Source organism: Nicotiana tabacum, chromosome 23 (assembly GCF_000715075.1).
Source record: "Nicotiana tabacum cultivar K326 chromosome 23, ASM71507v2, whole genome shotgun sequence".
Lineage (NCBI taxonomy): Eukaryota > Viridiplantae > Streptophyta > Magnoliopsida > Solanales > Solanaceae > Nicotiana > Nicotiana tabacum.
Window position 1 is genome coordinate 69,789,981 of NC_134102.1, and position 20,242 is coordinate 69,810,222.

The 20,242-nt window shown below is 37.6% G+C and overlaps 2 protein-coding genes across 5 annotated transcripts in view; one reads left to right on the plus strand and one right to left on the minus strand.

The window, feature by feature from the left end:
• The first annotated feature begins 3,214 nt into the window (after positions 1-3,214).
• Positions 3,215-6,072, plus strand: LOC107796624 (cyanidin-3-O-glucoside 2-O-glucuronosyltransferase-like). Its single transcript, XM_016619417.2, has one exon. It carries the CDS (start codon positions 3,442-3,444, stop codon positions 4,915-4,917), a length of 1,476 nt encoding a protein of 491 aa, XP_016474903.1. The 5' UTR covers positions 3,215-3,441; the 3' UTR covers positions 4,918-6,072.
• LOC107822749 (protein ENHANCED DISEASE RESISTANCE 2-like) overlaps positions 5,949-20,242 on the minus strand; it is a 28,179-nt gene continuing 13,885 nt past the window's right edge. For 2 of the 4 annotated variants that reach the window (XM_075246873.1, XM_075246874.1), the window contains 10 exons: positions 19,993-20,148; positions 19,229-19,455; positions 19,118-19,157; positions 18,871-19,022; positions 18,668-18,769; positions 16,595-16,639; positions 16,367-16,507; positions 14,837-14,932; positions 14,624-14,725; positions 5,949-6,279 (listed from right to left, as the gene is read on the minus strand). In XM_075246873.1, the coding sequence (XP_075102974.1) occupies positions 6,169-6,279; positions 14,624-14,725; positions 14,837-14,932; positions 16,367-16,507; positions 16,595-16,639; positions 18,668-18,769; positions 18,871-19,022; positions 19,118-19,157; positions 19,229-19,455; positions 19,993-20,148 (1,172 nt within the window). In that variant the 3' untranslated portion in view covers positions 5,949-6,168. Of the gene's footprint in view, positions 6,280-14,623; positions 14,726-14,770; positions 14,933-16,366; positions 16,508-16,594; positions 16,640-18,667; positions 18,770-18,870; positions 19,023-19,117; positions 19,158-19,228; positions 19,456-19,992; positions 20,149-20,242 lie in introns of those variants that run through there. The other 2 variants (XM_075246876.1, XM_075246875.1) reach the window with 2 other exon arrangements.

Below are 20,242 nucleotides of genomic sequence, written 5' to 3' on the forward strand. Positions count from 1 at the left end.
ATAACAATTGATGTTGAGATACATGCAATAATATTTTGAATAAAAAATAAATACTTTACGTTAAGACAAGATGAATTCAAAGTAATTGAATGTTTTCTAAATCTTCACGTACGAAATGAGTTAGTTATTTAGTAGTAATTATAACTATACATATTTTATTGTATAAAATAATGATATGTTATGTTGTTGCTTCTGACCTAATTTATTATATTTAAGTTTTAATTTTCCTTTGAAGCATGGGCAAATATTTGCCACAATTATCTTGTTACTTTTTTAAAAGAAAAATATAAATCTATTCTTTATTTGGCTATTCTTTTTTTGGAGGAAAAAGTTTGTGTATTATTTTTTTAGTGAATTGCTTATATATAGGTCAGGTGACCAAATCATATTATTGTATCTCTTTTCATATATTTCTCTTTTCTTATATGATTTATTGTTATTTAAAGTTTGCTTTGTGAGCTTCCATATAATACATTGTTATTTCAATTTTAACAAATTAAAGTTAATGAATTTCTTAATGACCACAAGGTTTGGACTCCTCAATAACTTTGGTATTCATTCTAAACTAAACCTAGACAAATTATAAAATAAATTATAAATTAAATAAGAAAAACCTAAACAAATTCTGTAAAACAAATCAAAAATAAACATACACGTATAAACAAATCAAAAATACAAAGAAAACTAATTGTAATGACAATTTAATCTTATTTTCCCACTGACTTTAGATTTGGTCTAAACCAAATATAAATAAATTATTTTAAAAAATCAATATAGAAACACATTGACTGAACAATCCTCACCTAGACTTTTACAAAGAAACATGCAAGTAACAAGTTTTTAATTTTTTTTTTCTAATTTTTTATCAATTCTATCTGCCATCCCAAAAGAGAGTAAACTTATGGCATTGAGATTCTAATTTCACCTTTCCAAATGAGAAGAAAATTACTCTTGAAACTAATGTCAAGTTAAAATCAGAACATAAGTAGAATAAGTTCACTCCTTTTAGGTAGGGCTGCTTATCGGGCGGATTGGACGGTTAATTACTCTTAACGGTTTGACTTAACGGTTATCGGCTTTTAAATGTATTAATCCGCTAGCCACCCGATAAGATATCGGGTGAATTGGTATCGGTTTAGCTCTTATCGGGCGGTTATTGGGCGGTTTATCGGCCTAATTCAATTTATATTGTGTGTATTAATTATTTGCTGACCGCCTAGCATACAAATTCAGAATAGAAAATTATACATTGAGTCTAGACATACATGTCTGTTAACGCCTACATAAGAATGATGTAGTGTGTCATGTGTTGTAGAGTGAAAAAAGATGTGGCACAACACTGTTGTTCTTCTATTAAACATAGACAACATGCATTAGTTTTAAAAAACAAAAGCAGAGGTAAACCATAGACATCAACTTAAACAATCTTGTTGTAGGGTGGGAGAATAAACTAAGCTAAGCCAAGCCTGGGATCTTTTGATGCATAGTACGTAAGGGTTCTGATTATTTAGGAATTAGGCGTTAGAACTTAGAGATAGAGTACTGGAAGAAGTGGAAAGGTTTTTGATCTTTAATATATATTCTTAACGGGTTAACGGATTATCCGTTAAGAAAATTGAATAATCCGCCCCCAAACCGATAAGCCGTTAATAAAAAAATTTCAATCTGTTCCCCGTCCGTTAAACCGTTAACCCGATACCAATAAGCCATTAAGCTTCGGTTCCGGTTCAGTTTTCGGTTTCGGTTTCGGTTTGGTTTTGAACACCCCTACTTTTAGGAATACAAAAAGACAAACGAAAATTTAAAAATTTACCAACATACAAACTGATTTTGATGGTCATATCTTTTGCTACCAAAATCAAATTTTTATGGAACTTGATCGGGCATTCTTTCATAGCAAAAACCATCTTTTTGTGACCTTAAAAAAATATGTACAAAATAACGGACAAATATTGGCAGTAATCTATAGAATAACATATAGCTTTCCATTTCCATGAATTAAGTAATATGATAAAACTAAAGAAGAACAACAGTAATTAAGAAATATGATAAAACTAAAGAAGAACAACAGTAATTTAATCAAAACAATGGATGTTTAAAATCATATTTAAAGTGAGTGGTATATAATTTTAAAAACCTATATATATTATTTTAGCCTAAACTTGTACATGTTTTACTATTGTTATTTGCAATGGGAAGATATTGCTTTACCGATATTAGAGAACCAATTTAACCTTATTTAAATTAAATAAGAGATCGGCCACTTTAATCTTCATAAATTGTTAGAATTTTATAGTTAATTAAAGAAATTCTATTCACTTTTGTCGTTATTTATGTTGCAATAAATTAGAATTGTTCAAGTTTCCATGTTTACCTAATTAACGTTAGGTAAGTTTTTTTAGTTTTCTATTTCTCTTTTTGTTAGAATAAGAAAATATTTTAATTGATTTTAAAGGTCTAATTTAAATAAGAAAAAATTTAATAAACTAAATTTTATTTGATTTTAATGTCCTCAATATTTGGAGAAGCGCTAAATGACAAGATTATCCTATGTAAAATCATGTTTTAAAGGGTAAAAAAGACGAACAACATTTCGTTAAGGGCTTTCGAGATTTTAATATAGTATAGATAGATATAGATTATAGATATAGATATGATTGAGTAATTATTTGTTATATTTTGACTAAAAAATGCTGAATGTAACTCATCCAAGATATTTGAGGAAGATTACTGTCTCATTTTTGTAAAGAGAAAGTGGTCCTGCCTCTCTTCCCGGTCAATGCCATGACTTTTCTAGAAAAGTTAATATCTATTTATTTTTGGTCCATTTAAAATAAAATGACACATTTTTAAATTTGGAAACAATTTAGCTTAAACTTATAATTTTACCTTTAATGAGAAGCTTTTATAACCGCACAAATACTCTAGGTTCTTTTTTGATTTGTTTAGAACCACAAATTTTAAAAGTTTTTATTTTTTCTTAAATTCCGTTTTATATAAATTGAAACGGAATGAGTATTATTTTAGATGTTTATTAAAAAATAGAACAATCACGAAAATCTAAGAGAGAACCCCAAAAGTGGGGGGGGGGGGGGTGTTTATTAAAAAATAGAACAATCACGAAAGCTCCCCCCAAAAAGGGAGGGGGAGCTTTCCTCACCTCTTACGCTTTGCTGACGGATAAAGAAAATTTTCCCTAAATAGTGGAAGACTAAAAAATATGGATACCTTGGCTTTACATCACTCTTGGCTTCTTCTGCTAATTAATTACTATTCAACATTGCTAAGACGCTACTACTACTTGCTACACTCTGTCACCGAGTTCTCTCCACTTTTCTTACACATTCAATGTTCACATTTCACACGTAGAATTCCTTCTCTATATTTCTATATATACATGGAATAATTTGATCAAAGTGTAATCCAATTATTTGAAAAGACATGGAAGCCATTGGAGATATCTTGGTGCTCCCATTTTACGGTCAAGGTCATCTCTTCCCCTGCATGGAACTCTGCAAAAAGTTGACATGTTTCAACTTTAAAGTCACCCTTATCATCCCCTCCCACCTCTCCTCCTCCATTCCACCACACGTTCGTCATCATTCTTTAATTCAAGTAGTTGAGATTTCAGGTACATCAACTCCCCCACCACCACACAAGGCAATAGAATTACCAGCTTTGCCACCAAATGAAAAAGGAGGACATGGTTTCATGCATGGGCCCTTTTCGCATGACCATCAGCAGTTAGGACAGGGGATTGATACCTTCCTATTGAAACGATGCAACGGGGCGGGCCAGACCCGACCTATATGCGCCGCGGTGGACGTCATGATGAGCTGGAGTAAGGAAATTTTCTTGAAATATGAGATACCCTTTGTCTCTTTCTTCACTTGTGGTGCATGTGCTGCTGCAATGGAGTTTGCAGCCTGGAAAAACCATGCGGATGAGATGAAAGGGTTGCCTGAAAGTATGGCTCTTGATATAAAGCGAAACCGTCATCATCCTGGTGGTGGTCCAAATAGACAGAATGAACCATCAGGTGGAGTAGAAGATGGGCCTCAAAAACCACGATGGTTGGATGAGGTGGAGGGTTCTATTACGTTGTTGATCAATACCTGTCATGATCTTGAGGGTCCATTCATTGATTATGTGGCCAACCAAATTGAAAAGCCAATATGGTGTGTAGGCCCCTTGTTGCCAGAGACGTATTGGAAATCAACTAGTAGTTCAATACTACACGATCATGAAGTCAGGTCAAACCGACAGTCCAATTTTACAGAAGAAGAGGTGATGCAATGGTTGAACTCAAAATCTCAGGGATCAGTGATTTATGTGTCCTTTGGTAGTGAAGTTGGACCTAGCTTGGTAGAATATGCTCAACTAGCTGATGCATTAGAGGCATCAAACCATCCTTTTATTTGGGTTATTCAGGCCGGTTCAGGTAGACACTGTCCACCTCCAGGTCTCTTTGGAGACGGTCAACAAGAAGAAGGATATTACCCACATGGACTGGATGAAAGAATAGGGAATAAAGGGTTGATAATAAAGGGATGGGCACCGCAGTTGTTGATTCTAAGCCATCCTTCAACTGGTGGGTTTCTGTCGCATTGTGGATGGAACTCAACAATGGAAGCAATAGGACGTGGCATCCCAATTTTGGCATGGCCAATCAGGGGTGACCAATTCCATGATGCCAAATTGGTAGCAAATTACTTGAAAATGGGACATATGATTTTACTCGGTGATGAACCGGGAGAGATGGTGAAGAAAGATGACATAGTTCAAGGAATTGACAAGATGATGAAAGATGAAGGGGTTCATAAGCAAGCAATGGCATTAAGATCCATATTCCAGAGTGGTTATCCAGATAGTTCAATGTGCTCTTTTAAGTCATTTATTCAGCTCATAAGCAAATAATGTGGAAAACTACATGATTGGACAGCGCTTCCGTTTCCAAATAGAACAGAGAGAAGCACACAATAGATACACCTGAATAAAGGGAAATATGCGAATCCCAGTTATTAGCATTTTGGTAATGCATGAGACTATAAGTTGGACTTTACGACAGTATAGAGGTTAGACAATCTCAGTAATAAATGAACAAGTTTGTGATTCTCCATACATGTTTTGTTTCACCTATGTGATTATACAAGCTAAGAAGCCTACTAAGTTGGAGAAAAAAATAAAAAAGATGCAAGACAAGGAAAAAAGTGTCACAGCAATCCTTTCATTTTATTTTATTTTTTGTTTTTTCTCGAGGGGAAATGTTTTCCTTAATCATCAACCACATTGAAACGTATAATATCCCAGGAAGAAGAGAAACAACAAAAGACAACCTCGCTGAACGGTTGCACCAATCTTATTTCAGGAAAAAGAAAGGAGGAAAGGAAAAAAAGAGTTATCTACCTACAATTTAATTCACCAAATCTATGCTATCTAATGGCTATGAGCAAAACCTCTACCATGCAGATACTGTTATAGTCCATTGCAAGGTATGAGACTTGAGTCCCACATCGGTATTGCAATGTGCCGATGTGGGGATTCATATAGCCTTGGGCTCTCCCACTTTAATAGCTAGCTTTTGAGGTGTGATTCTCCTTGGGTTGTATCAATGGTATCAGAGCCACCCACTGCCCTCCGTGCACACCATGCCATGGATGGTGACACCGGTATTGCAGTGTTCGCCCGGGGCTAGAAAAGTCTAGCGCACAATCGTCGGGGACGACGGATGCGGAGCGTGGTGGTTTGTTATGGTCCATTGCAAGGTATGGGACTTGAGTCCCACATCGGTATTGCAATATGTTGATGTGGGGTTTATATAGCCTTGAGCTCTCCCACTTTAATAGCTAGCTTTTGATGTGTGGTTCTCACTGGGTTGTATCAGATACAACTAGAACTGCGCCTTACAAAAAAAATCACACTTCCTACAATTTTGTACATAGATGAAATTTGCTGCTCTAACCACAAGAGTGAAAGACCTTTAGTATTAGAAAACCAATCTATACAGCCTATATACAAAATATAGCCTCCATCTGATGTTCTAAAAAAAAAAAAAAAAAAAAGAGAGAGAAACTAATGAATTAAAAATATGATAGGACTAACATGGAGGTGTATATATATTTCAAAAATAAATTTCTATGAAGGTTAATGGCTGTCAAGATTGACCTATTATGGTGCGTCAGCTTGCTCCAGTTTTGGTACAATAGCCGATGACAGTTCTACATGAGAAACACGAACAGCACCTACAAGCCGCTCCGGTAACTCGTCAGGGGTGTTGGCCTAGCACAGAAGGAAATCGCATCATTATAAAGGGGCATATGCACCACATCTTTCATTATTTCAAACAAATAAGAATCACTGCATTTGGATTCTCCGTGTCATTTTAGCCAGCGGAACAAATAGGGGTGTGAGTGGGAGGTCAATTTCATTGATCGACATACACATAAATATGAAAAGCTAACTTATGTATCGTAAGGAATATCTTAAACAAGGGATGAATGCTTATAGATGATAATATTATACACAAAAGGACAAGCTAGAACTATGCTATGACATACCATTTGGTCTCTCTCCTATGAGGAGGATGATTTTCCATCCAATTTTCTTTGGTTGTTACTTTTTGACAGCTTTTTGTGCCATTATATTTACTTTATATACTTCAGCACATACGCTCAACTGCAGAAAACTACCATCGCGATATCCCTAAGCGAATAAAACTATTTTACATGGCACTAAGACCATTCATTTTACATGAATTTGAAATGCTTCTTTCATATAAAGATAACTTTCTTTTTTTCTTTTGACGGTTCTTTCTTCCACCAAAAAAGTATAATAAAATGAAAATAAAAGAACACCAAAGAGAATACGCAGTATTTACTAAAAATCATTCTTACACAAACTAAATGAGCTTTTCCCTAGTTACATTGTTCCAACATGAAGACAAAAATTAACCGTAAAAGTAAAATTTATTGCCCAGTGACAGAAGGGAAAGATGTGGGCAACACAAGAATAGTAAAGAAATTGTTGAAGTTTAAACAAGTGTCAGAGATCATCATTTGTCTCATATAACATCAAATGAAAATTTCCTAATAGAATAGGATATATACTACTTCTATGTCTGGATTTAACCGTCTTATTATAGGTTGGTTCCACGTTGCCACTATCCCAAAAATAGAGAACATTCATTAACACCTAGCATTCACATAAAAAGTTTTACTTTTAAACTTACCTTTATTCTAAACATTATTAAAATTCTTCAAGAAGTTAAATATATCTCCATTTTTAACCCACTTTAACCTAAATATACTAATATACAACATTACCTTTGTAGTCGTGACACCAAAATTGGGACAGAAAAAAGAAAATTAATCTTCTGAATTTTAGTTTTACAGTAAGGAATCTGGAGAAATGTCGTTGAAATCAAATATGGTAGAGAAGGTTTTTGGGCCCCAGAACCTGTTGAAACAGCTTATGGTGGTTCTATTTGGAGACAAATTGCCAACCTTTGGGAAGACTTTGCTAAGTATACTGTCTTGACAGTGGGAGATGGAAAAAGAATTAGGCTATGGAAAGATAATTGGGTTGGAGAAGGGCTGCTAAAGGATCAATTTCCAGTCTTATATAGGCTGGTGAATCTTTCTGATATATTGCTGGCTGATTGCTTTAGTATGGCAGGATCGAATTTTCAATTCAGGAGGGACTTTTATGACTGGGAGTTGAAAAATGAACATCAATAAGGATCCACACTAAATGAGCTTTTCTGTGTAAAATGCAATCTGTTGTGCTAGACAGGCGTAAAATGATGCTATGTTTTGGAAGGCAAGCAAAGATGGAGAATATTCCTTCTACAGATTGCTTCAGGAAGATTCTCTGAAAATGTTACTTCTTGGCCTTGGAAGATGATTTGGAGGACACTAGTCCCTCCTAAAGTGGCATGTTTTGGGTGGTTGGTAGCTCATGGAGCTTGTCTAACCCATGAGAAGTTGCAAAAAAGAGGATATAAGCTATGAGGCAGGTGTTATTTATGTGAAAGCTCTATTGAATCCGCTGATCACCTTTTCATACACTGCATTTTTACTGCAGCTCGGGACTATGTTCTCGATAATTTTTGGAGTGTATTGGGCAGCACCTCATAGCTTTAAAAGTTTGTAATGCTGCCGGAAGGCATATTATACTGGCAGAATTCACAAGAAGATTTGGACGTCTATTCCTCTGTGAATTGCTTGGACTATATGGAGTGAAAGAAATAGGAGATGTTTTGAAGACAAAAAGGAGATGCTTGCTGTTGTTAAATATAGATGTATGGAGAATTTGTACTATTGGATGAAAGGGAATTTAGTTTTGAATTTGTGAGAAGGCACGGGAGAAAATATGTTATTGATATTAGATAATGAATACAATACAAGAGGTCCTTATTTATAGCTATACACTACAAGGACATATTATTCCAATTCCAATGTGGGACAAGACTATGTTATGTACATAGCTCTAAACTAACACTCCTCTTCAAGCCGGTGCATACACATCATATGTACCGAGCTTGTTACACATGTAACTAATACGGGAACCAGTAAGAGACTTAGTGAAAATATCTGCTAGTTGATCATTCGACTTTACAAACGTTGTAACAATATCTCCTGAAAGTATTTTTTCTCTGACAAAGTGACAGTCGATCTCAAAGTGTTTAGTCCTCTCATGAAACACCGGATTTGACGCAATATGAAGAGCAGCTTGGTTATCACACACCAGTTCCATCTTGCTGATTTCTCCGAACTTTAATTCCTTGAGCAACTGCTTGATCCAAACTAACTCACACGTTGCCATAGCCATGGCCCGATATTCGGCTTCGGCGCTAGATCGAGCAACTACATTCTGTTTCTTGCTCTTCCACGAGACCAAATTACCTCCTACTAGAACACAATATACAGACATAGAACGTCTATCAAAAGGTGATCCTGCCCAATCGGCATCTGTGTACCCAACAATCTGCTCGTGGCCTCGATCCTCGAATAGTAATCCTTTGCCTGGAGCTGACTTTATATACCGAAGAATGCGAACAACTGCATCTCAGTGACTATCACTGGGAGAATCCATAAACTTACTTACAACACTCACCGGAAAAGAAATGCCAGATCTAGTCACTGTGAGGTAATTATATTTTCCAACTAACCTCCTATATCTCGTAGGGTCTCTAAGAGGCTCCCCTGTCCAGGCAGAAGCTTAGCATTCGGATCCACAGGAGAGTCAATAGGTCTGCAACCCATCATTCCAGTCTCCTCAAGAATGTCTAAGGCATACTTCCGCTGTGAAATAACAATACCTGAGCTAGACTGAGCGACCTCAATACCTAGAAAATACTTCAATCTGCCCAGATCCTTAGTCTGGAAGTGTTGAAAGAGATGCTGCTTCAGATTAGTAATATCATCCTGATCATTGCCAGTAATAACAATATCATCAGCATAAACCACTAGATAAATACACAGATTAGGAGCAGAATGGCGATAAAACACAGAGTGATCAGCCTCACTACGAGTCATGCCGAACTCCTGAATAATTGTCCTGAACTTACCAAACCAAGCTCGAGGGGACTGTTTCAAACCATATAGTGACCTGCGCAATCTGCACACACAACCATTAAACTCCCCCTGAGCAACAAAACCAGGTGGTTGCTCCATATAAACTTCTTCCTCAAGATCACCGTGGAGAAAAGCATTCTTAATGTCTAACTGATAAAGAGGCCAATGACGTACAACAGCCATGGACAAAAAGAGACGAACAGATGCTACTTTAGCCACGGGAGAGAAAGTATCACTATAATCAAGCCCAAAAATCTGAGTATATCCTTTTGCAACAAGACGAGCCTTAAGCCGATCAACCTGGCCATCTGGGCCGACTTTGACTGCATAAACCCAACGACAACCAACAGTAGACTTAACTTTGACTGTATAAACCCAACGACAACCAACAGTAGACTTACCTGCAGGAAGAGGAACAAGCTCCCAAGTGCCACTCGCATGTAAAGCAGACATCTCGTCAATCATAGCATGTCGCCATCCTGGATGAGATAGTGCCTCACCAGTATGAGATAGTGCCTCACCAGTATACTTAGGGATAGAAATAGTGGACAAAGAAGATATAAAAGCATAATGAGGTAACGACAGACGATGATAACTTAAACCGACATAGTGAGGATTAGGATTAAGTGTGGATCGTACACCTTTGCGGAGTGCAATTGGTTGACTAAGAGGAGACAAGTCCGCAGTAGGTGCAGAATCCGATGCAGGGCGTGAATTATCTGGGCCTGATGCTGGATGTGGACGACGATGACAAGCCAAGAGTGGTGGAGCTGCAGAAGGTTGAACTGGATTGTGTGGAGGAACTGGAGCTATAGGTGATGGAGCTACAACTGGAGCTGTAGGAGCTGCAACTGGAGCTGTAGGTGGTGGAGCTGTAACTGGAGCTGTAAGTGGTGGGAGCTAGAGTGACTTAATCTCCAAAAGATGAAACTGGAAGTACCTCAGAAATATCTAAGTAATGACCTGAACCTGTGAAGTATGATTGGGTTTCAAAGAAGGTAACATCGGCGAACATAAGGTACCGCTGGAGGTCAGGAGAGTAGCATCGATACCCCTTTTGTGTTCTCGAGTAACCCAGAAATACGTACTTAAGAGCACGAGGAGCTAACTTATCTGTTCCAGGAGTAAGGTTATGGACAAAACAAGTGCTTCCAAAGATACGGGGTGGAAGAGAGAACAAAGGTAAGTGGGAAAACATGACAGAGAATGGAACTTGGTTCTGGATAGCTGAAGATGGCATACGATTAATAAGATAGCAAGATGTAAAAACTGCATCCCCCCAAAAACGCAACGGAGCATGAGATTGTATAAGTAGGGTACGAGCAGTTTCAATAAGATGTTTATTCTTTCTTTCAGCTACCCCATTTTGTTGAGATGTGTACGGACAAGATGTTTGATGAATAATCCCATGAGATTTCATAAACTGCTGAAATGGGAAAAACAAATACTCTCGGGCATTATCACTACGAAATGTGCAAATAGAAACCCCAAATTGATTTTGGATTTCAGCGTGGAAGGTCTCGAAAATAGAAAACAGCTCAGATCGATTTTTTATCAAAAATATCCAAGTGCACCTGGAATAATCATCAATGAAACTGGCAAAGTAGCGGAATCCCAAGGTGGAACTGACCCGACTAGGACCCCAAACATCTGAATGGACTAAAGTAAAATGTGACTCTGCTCGATTATCAAGACGCCGAGGGAAATTGGAGCGAGTATGCTTACCGAGCTGACATGACTCACACTTTAGAGCTGACAAGTGAGATAAAACAGATACTATTTTCTGAAGTTTTGACAAACTGAGATGTCCCAACCGTTCATGTAATAAATCTGGTGAATCAGTAAAAGGACAAGTTGTTGAAGGAAGACAAAATGTGAGTCCATGTGATTTAGCAAGGATAAGGTAATAAAGTCCGTTTGATTCACGCCCGGTACCAATGATCCGCCCTGTACTGCGTTCCTGTATAAAAACATGGTCATCAAGAAATAAAACGGCGCATTTAAGTGATTTGGCTAAGCGACTAACAGTTATGAGATTAAAAGGACTATTGGGAACATAAATGACTGAATCTAAAGGTAAGGAAGGAAGTGGGCTTGCTTGACCTATTGCAGTTGCCATGGTTTGAGACTCATTGGCCATTATGACTCTTGGAAGAGATTGAGAATACGAAATAATAGTGAAAAGAGATTTGTTACCAGAAATATGATCTGATGCACCTGAATCAATGACCCAAGACTCAGAGGATTAAGATCGGGAGAGACAAGTCACGCTATTACCTGTTTGAACAACAAAAGCTATCTCAGAATTTATCGGGATAGCACTGGTCGACTCGGAATTTCTGTGCGAGTAAGCTTTCCTGAAGGAAGATCGTCGGAATCTGGTTGTAAGGAGTCTCACGCGCTCGGCGCGTGCACAGATCTTGCCGGAAAATTTGAACTCTGTCCGGCGCGTGAGGGCACGTGGATTTGAGTTTTCCGGTGGGATTTTCTGGGGTTTGGTCGCAGGACTACAGCGGACCTTGTGGTGGTGTTGGTTTGTTCGCAACACTTATAAATAGTGACTTTGACGCAACAGTCTCTTAGGTCACCGGAAAATTGCACGGTAACCAAGTTCTTTCTTCCCGTATGTTGTTGGAATGACGCACAGCGATCTTTTCTCACTGAAGTTCTGATACCATGTGAGAAGGCACGGGAGAAAATATGTTATTGATATTAGATAATGAATACAATACAAGAGGTCCTTATTTATAGCTATACACTACAAGGACATATTACTCTTATTCCGATGTGGGACAAGACTATGTTATGTACATAGCTCTAAACTAACAGAATTGAATGATATGCTCGACTTGTTAGAATCCCTGAATATGTAATGTAAACAAGTCTTGCCTTTTGTATTTGCTGCAATACTATCTTGGTATTGTTTCTTAATAAGGCTACTTCTCTTACCTTACCTTAATAAAACCTGACCCCTCCCCTCGCTCCTACCACACTGCCCCCCCCCCCCCTCTATTCTTAAGTTGCTCGGACTCTTCACTTTCGGTGTCGCACCTGTTTCGACACGACGTGGGCGTAGGTCTGGGATCCATCCATACTAGATCTGGTCAAATAATTTTGGGTACTTTGACCAAAATCGATTAAGAAATTCGGGACAGATACAACAATTTCTGAAATCAAAACAAAAGTTAGAGTGGAATTGAAGAAAACGGGATACCTTATATACAGAAATTTCTATATCAGTCATTTTCCTTTTATCTCCTTCCCGAATTCTCTTCTTGATCAATATTTTCTACTTCTCGGAATACCTTGTAAGTTTCCCATATAATGTCTCATAATTTAGACATATTTTTATAATTCTATTCTTAGTTATTATTTTTAAGCAAATCCCTGCACCCGTATATGTACTTGGATCTATAACCCGGAACTTAAAATTTAGATCATGAAGGATCCGCACCCATATCGGACGCCCCTACCCGAGTCCGAGCAACTTAGATTTATTCCTGCTCAATTTATGTGAAAGATATTATGATTAAGCCTATTTACAACAACAACAACAACCCAGTATAATCCCACTAGTGGGGTATGGGGAGGGTAGTGTGTACGCAGACCTTACCCCTACCCTAGGGTAGAGAGGCTGTTTCCGATAGACCCTCGGCTTCCTCCCTCCAAGAACTCCCCACCTTGGGGTGATTGAGCCTATATGTTTCTGATAAATCTTGCATTGAGACATACTTCTAGGTAGTAGGGAATTAAATACAATTTTGTTGATTGGGGTAGAAGGTCGAGAATAATGGTAGAAGGTTAGTTGTCGAGCGCCTTTCCTGTCCATTCTAGTAGCTGTATTACTATTCTCATTTTTTTTTTCTGTTTCTTAGATCTGTAGTTACATATGTTGCTTCTGCCTCGGCTTTATTCTTAGTCTTGTTCTTGATCAATATTTTCTCCTTCTTGGAATACCTTGTAAGTTTCCCACATAATGTCTCATAATTTAGACATATTTTTATAACTCTATTTTTAGTTATTTGAATTATTTTTACGCAAATCCCCGCACCCGTATATGTACCTGGAGGGAGGGAGCCGAGGGTCTATCGGAATTTTTCTGTAACTAAATTTCTGTAAAAAAATTTAGATCATATGTAACTATACCCCGAACTTAAAATTTAGATCATGAAGGATCCAACCTCTAAATCCGCACCCGTATCGAATACCCCCGCCCGAGTCCGAGCAACTTAGATTTATTCTTGCTCAATTTATGTGAAAGATATTATGATTGAGCCTATATGTTTATGATAAATCTTGCATTGAGACAAAGTTCTAGGGAGTAGGGAATTAAATACAATTTTGTTGATTAGGGTAGAAGGTCGAGAATAAAGGTAGAAGATTAGTTGTCGAACGTCTTTCCTGTCCATTCTAGTAGCTGTATTACTATTCTCGTTTTATTTTCTGTTTCATAGATCTATAGTTACATATGTTGCTTCTGCCTCGGTTTTATTCTTAGCCTGTTGTTACTGCTCCCTTTTCCTTCTTTATTACTGCATTTCTCGTTCTTTAACGGTTGTGCTTATGCTTGTCTGAACCAAGGGTCTATCGGAAACAACCTCTCTACCTGCATAAGATAGGGGTAAGGTCTGCGTACACACTACCCTCCACAGACCTCACTTGTGGGATTACGCTGGGTACTTTGTTGTTGTTATGTTGATTATTTTTACTAATCACTAGGAGTACTTTTTTTTACTAAACTTTTGGTAGACGACTTCCAAGATATCTAAATTACAAATGTGTACTAAATCACAGCTCAATGGCAGATTCATATGAGAATCTCTACCAATCTCACAATTTGTCATTCCCAACCGTATTTTTTGTTAAACTAAAATATTTCAGGAATAATACTAGTAAGTTAATAAGGCTTGTAAGCTTCTTGGTTTCACTTGCAAGTCTTAGATGAAACCATTCTCTCATTTACTCTAGACCTGAGATGGCGGATAATGTACCTCCAATCAATTGTCATCAATTTAATGAATCTCATGGGTGAAGAGGTACTCACTCACCTGTACAAGAAAAGCCATATCAACCACTAGTGACGTAATTACACCAATCACAAGCCCCAGAACGCCATTTGCCACTGTAGAAGAACCAATATCAATATCAACCTACAGAAAATGAGCAACACATACAAGTTCAACACCATAATATACCAGGCACTATGTCACATTGTGTGTCTATGTAGCCTTTTAAAAGAGGAGAGGGACGTGGGTCTTTACTTCCAAATATGTAGGCCCGCGTATATAGTTGCAATCAACTGCTTTCCCCAGTAAACAAGGGGTACTTCCAACACTCTGACGCACAATCCAGGATCCCTGCATAAAAATGGTCAAAATTCCAAACAAATATCATGATGAAGTCACAGTACTGAGGAAGACTGAAGGCGAGTGGAGCAGATGGGACTATTGATTAAATGAACAATGTAACATATTTAATACTCCCTTCGTCCCAATTTATGTGGCGGTGTTTGACTCCGCACGGAGTTTAAGAAAGAAAGACTTTTGATACTTGTGGTCTAAAACAAGCCATAGATATTTGTGTGGCTATAAATCATCTCATTAAGGTAAAGCAAAAAGTTCAAGTTAAATTGTTTCTAAATAAGGAAGGATGAAATTCTTTTTGGGACGAACTAAAAAGGAAACTATGATACATAAATTGGGACAGAGGGAGTAGTAGAAAACAGAAGAATCTCTCCAAGATGTCTACATTTAGCATGTTACGTGTTTTACATAAAATATCATTAGTTGAAGAGATTGGTAAACTAGGGGCAGCTTCAAGCTGATGCGGAGTACAACTCCTCTACGTCACCAGCACAAGTATATACATAAGAACTTCAAATTCAGAGAGAATCATTTCAAACGGGCCCTAAATTTTTCGATTCAAAAACTTCCACCAAAGTTTTATTTAAAGTATTTTTCAAGTAATTCCATTATGAACTCCAAACTTCCACCATTACTTCTGGTCATCCTCCCTTTTGCTTCTCCCTTTCCATCCTCCTCTAGTCTAAAGATTTTCCTATGAACCTGAATTCTGAGACTACATCTCACTCACAGCCCCAACCCTGCTATTCACTAACTTTGAGATTTTTGTGTTCCCATACTTCTAAAGAGACAAGTCTTTAAGAGTCAAAAAGTCATTACGTCTAAAAAATTACATGAGATCATATCTAGTTAAAACATGCGAACTTTGTGATTCCCCATAATACAGAAATTGTAACACCCAGATTTTAGACAGAGTTCCATATCGGCAAAACACAAGAGAGATGTTGGGTATACAAGTTTAACAGCCCAGCCCGCTAGTGATATTGTCCGCTCTAGGCCTAGGCCCTCACAGATTTAAAACGCGTCACTAGGGTCTAGGGTTTGTTAACTTATACACCCAGCATCTCTATTGTGTTTTGCCAATGTGGGACTCTGTCTAAAGTGACTCAACACTGAGGTTTGCCCCGCCTGACCGGGATTTGCCTAAACTCAGTTGAACTCTGACCCACCATCGGCAAGGTTGACACAAGAGTGGCTCTGATACTATCTGTAACAGCCCAGCCCGCTAATGATATTGTCCGCTCTGGGTCTAGGCCCTCACGGATTTAAAGTCACTAGGGTCTAAGCTTGTTAACTTATATACCCAACATCTCTCTTGTGTTTTGCCGATGTGGGACTCTGTCTAAAGTCTGGGGTGTTACAGAAATGTCATTAAATCCATTCTACCTTAAACACCATCTCCCAGACAATATGAATAGAGAAAAGTACCTTCGGCACAGAAGGGATGAGCTTCATTCTACTGTTGCGGAAATCATCATCACCATCAACAAAACGTTGCAAGAGAGAACCAGGTGCTAACTCTTTCATTACAAAATAGAAAACCATGCTGTAGTGAGTTGATCCAGGTACCTTTCAGAAAACAAATGTTGTCTACTTGTTTCATCATGATGCACTTGAAATATTAACCCAAATCAGGATACAGAAGGATTTTCTTACTTGAAGATTAAACACCAAAGAAAACAGTCCTTTCTCTGAAGCAACCTGGAGAATATGGGTGCAGGTATAAATATAAAGTGGTTCACCATGTAATGACTACAAAAAAGTAAAGCTTCAATATTATAGCAAAACCAGACAAGATGCGCAAAATAAAGCACATTGACTGAAAACTCTCTGGACCCTGCAATATGAGTCCATCAACCAGTAAATTGTACAGATCACCCAAAGAGACACACCCCTACATAAGGCAATTAGTAGATTAGCAGATCCTAAATCTGCATGTGGCTTTTGCAAAATGGAACTTAAACTCTACACTTCATTCTTAGGGTTTGTAGATTCATTTGCAGAAAATTGTAGTACTCCTATATTACAGACATCCTGTACTTAATTGCGTCAGTATTAGCATTTTCTAAGTAGGTAATTTACCTTGTTAGGCCAAACTATTATATAACAAGACTTTTTACTGTCTTCAAGTAAATACAAGTTTCTGTGCTTATCTTTTTTTTCAACATGGTATCAAAGCCAAGAATAAAAAACACTAAACTTTAGTTCGTCTTGCTGATTGGAAATTTTCCTACGAAGTCTGAAGGGTATTTATTTACTGTCTGCAAATTCATGTCAATTTTGTCGTCAGATCAGTAACCAATAATAGTAAGAGCTTTGTCTATGAAACAAACACAGTGGCTGCAGACTGCAAGGACACTGCACACATCTTAATCCACCATCATAGTCACTGCCATTGACTCATTGCCGGCACACCAGATAATCTCCAATCACTGTCACATCAGCACCACACCAGATTCCTTCAGAGGCAGACCTACACTACACGGAGGAGGTGCACAGGTACCCGTAAGCTTAGTTCTGAGTTCTGACTATGAATTCTTCTGTACTACCACTGCTAGAAATATTTTATATACAGTATATGGGCACCCGTTATCAGATAAGACCAATGGGTGCATTAGTCAGAGATGACTCTTCTAAATATTTTGGTGTTTGTAAATCGAGCCTCTATTAAGGCGTTTTTTTGTTTTTTGCAGTTTTTCCTTCTCTCTATCGAGTCAGAGCACACCTTCAGGAGATCAGCCAATTCATCTTAAGTATTGACTACGACTAGTTCCTGGAAAATGAGCCAGCTAATTCATCCACTGTATTGCCACTGATAAAGGTCAGTCAGTCGCATGTCTAACTCTTCATCTCTTAGACCTGGATCCTTGATTCAGTAGCTTCAGACCAAATGACCGATAAAAAGAACTTTGTTCTCATTCTCTTCCATTATCCAGACAACCACTCACATTTACCATTCTGAAAGAAACCAAAATCATGGCCCAGGCAGTTGGTCAAATTCCATTAATCAATCCCTGGCACGGTGTTTTATATGTTCTGAGTGTCATTTTAACCTTATTTCTATCAATAAAGTATAAACTCACTAAATGTCTTGATTATTCCATTAAAATTAATTCATCTGTTTCTAAAATGGGGTACAGGATGGATGATTGGTGAAGGGTCTGAATCACAAAGTTTCTGAATCCTCTTTCACATCATTAATTTTCACTAAGCCCCCTCTCACCCACAGCTGTCTTAGCCATCTGCATCGTTAAATTTCAGCTGATGATCCCAATCTTCCCTCTGTATCATCAATTGATTGTCAGTCATGTTAACTTAAGGAACAAAAGCGTGCTTCATTCCCAAAACAAGCTGTGTCCCTTTCAAGATTGTTCACATTGATGCATGGAGACTAAATGACTCAATTCCAGTTTAGGTCTCCACATTTTGTAACCTTTATTTTGTCGCACTTGGTTGCTCTAAATTAAACACTATTATGAGTTTTTCTACATATTTATTGAGTTGTCCTGAAATTAAAACCCAATAAAATTTTCCATCTGTAACTTGACAATGATAAGTTCTGTGTATCGCTGAGTTATTTTTGTTTTGCCAAGAAACACAAAACAAGCAGGTTTGACTAAAGTTATACGTTTCAAGTTGCTAATTTACAAGTAGAGAAACGATCATAACAATCCTTGGCTACCCCAAATAGGTTCTTATTCCCTTGAAATTTAGTCAAATATCACTTACTTGTGCTGCACAACCAGGACGCCTGGCAACATGGTCCATGCGTTTAGTATCTTTGAACCAGTCAACCGCAACAAGATCCATTAAATGTTTACCCCCAGTAGTCTGCATGAATATTTTCCAAAGAGATGCTCAACCAGCTTGCAATAGATTATTAAACTAAAAATAAATCACTTATAAAGGGTACAATATACAAATTTAAGGACCTTTGATTTGTCATAACAAAAATTCCTGCTACGAACTCGAAAGTTATTTCCATCAGATATTCTCCAGCAATTACGTCCACCATCATTGTCATTATGTCGAAGGTTACCCGAGAAAATGGACAAATCAATTTGCTCCGAAGGCTCTTCAAGGGCTTCAGCAGTACACAGACATTGTTAATAACGAATTGAACAACCCAAATAAATATTTCAACATATAGAAGTGAAACAAATCCATTTTAAGACCTACCAGTTTTCTTCATTTCATTTTCAAAGCTGGGTGGCATTACCTGCAAAGAGTCCAAGCCACGTGTTTAAAAGGAGACTCGGAAAATACATGAAATGATCAAAAAGTTCAAACCTCCTGATCAGCCACTTGAAAATCTTCATCCTCATCAGAGAAATCATCCATCATTGAAGCATTTCTATTTGCAGCATGTACTAGGTCTAAGGACGCAGTACGGTGATGAGAAGTCCCTTGTTCGTTTTGACTCTTCTTGGAGATAGATGCTGATGTCATGTTAACCATAACTGGTATTCTCGGCGCAGCAGCCCTTTCGTCAGTTTGGGAAAAGTATTCGCGAAGTCCTGAAGTAAGATAATCAGAAATCAGTTTCAGATTGAGCTTTGATCTGTAAACACTATCAAAGAAAGCTGTTCACTATGTACATTTTTCCCTTCTTACTATTTTGTCTTTCAACAAAATGCGGGGCAAATAACCATCCCGACAAACTATTTTGTGCACAACAAGCAGTACCGGGGAAAAAGGAGGAAGATAGTCCCTCTTACTATTAGTCTTTTAACGAAAGGGAAAATAACCATCACTACAACCACTAGTTTCCGCAAAATAAGCAGTTTCCAGGAAAAGGAGGAAGACAGAAGATTCCTGAAGTCACATCACAAGCAGTGATCACTAAAGTAATTGCTCCGATGCTAAACACTATATATCATAAATAGCTCATGCACTAGCCTAGTTAATGCATTTATTTACTAGCCTATTTTTTTTTTTGGATTTTTGATTTTTGATAAGGTAAAGATTAGCCTAGTTAATGCATACTAGAAAACTATGATATAACAAAAAACCTGTTTCAATGGATGTGTCTTTCGCCTAGCATAAAAGCTTACCAGCAACACTGTTTAACATCTGAAACAGACAATGCTGTTGAAAGGATGAGATATAGCCAACACCCCACCCTTTCAAATCGATCTGCATTAGGTGTTGGACTTGCGTTCTGGGCCTCCCATTACGAGATTTGAGAGGAGAAATATTGAATCCACCACCTAATAGATTTGAAAACTGGTTAGCATCTTTTGTCACAAATAAGATATTAAGCTGCAGAATACCTCTGTTAAAGATATATAGCTTCAACAGCAT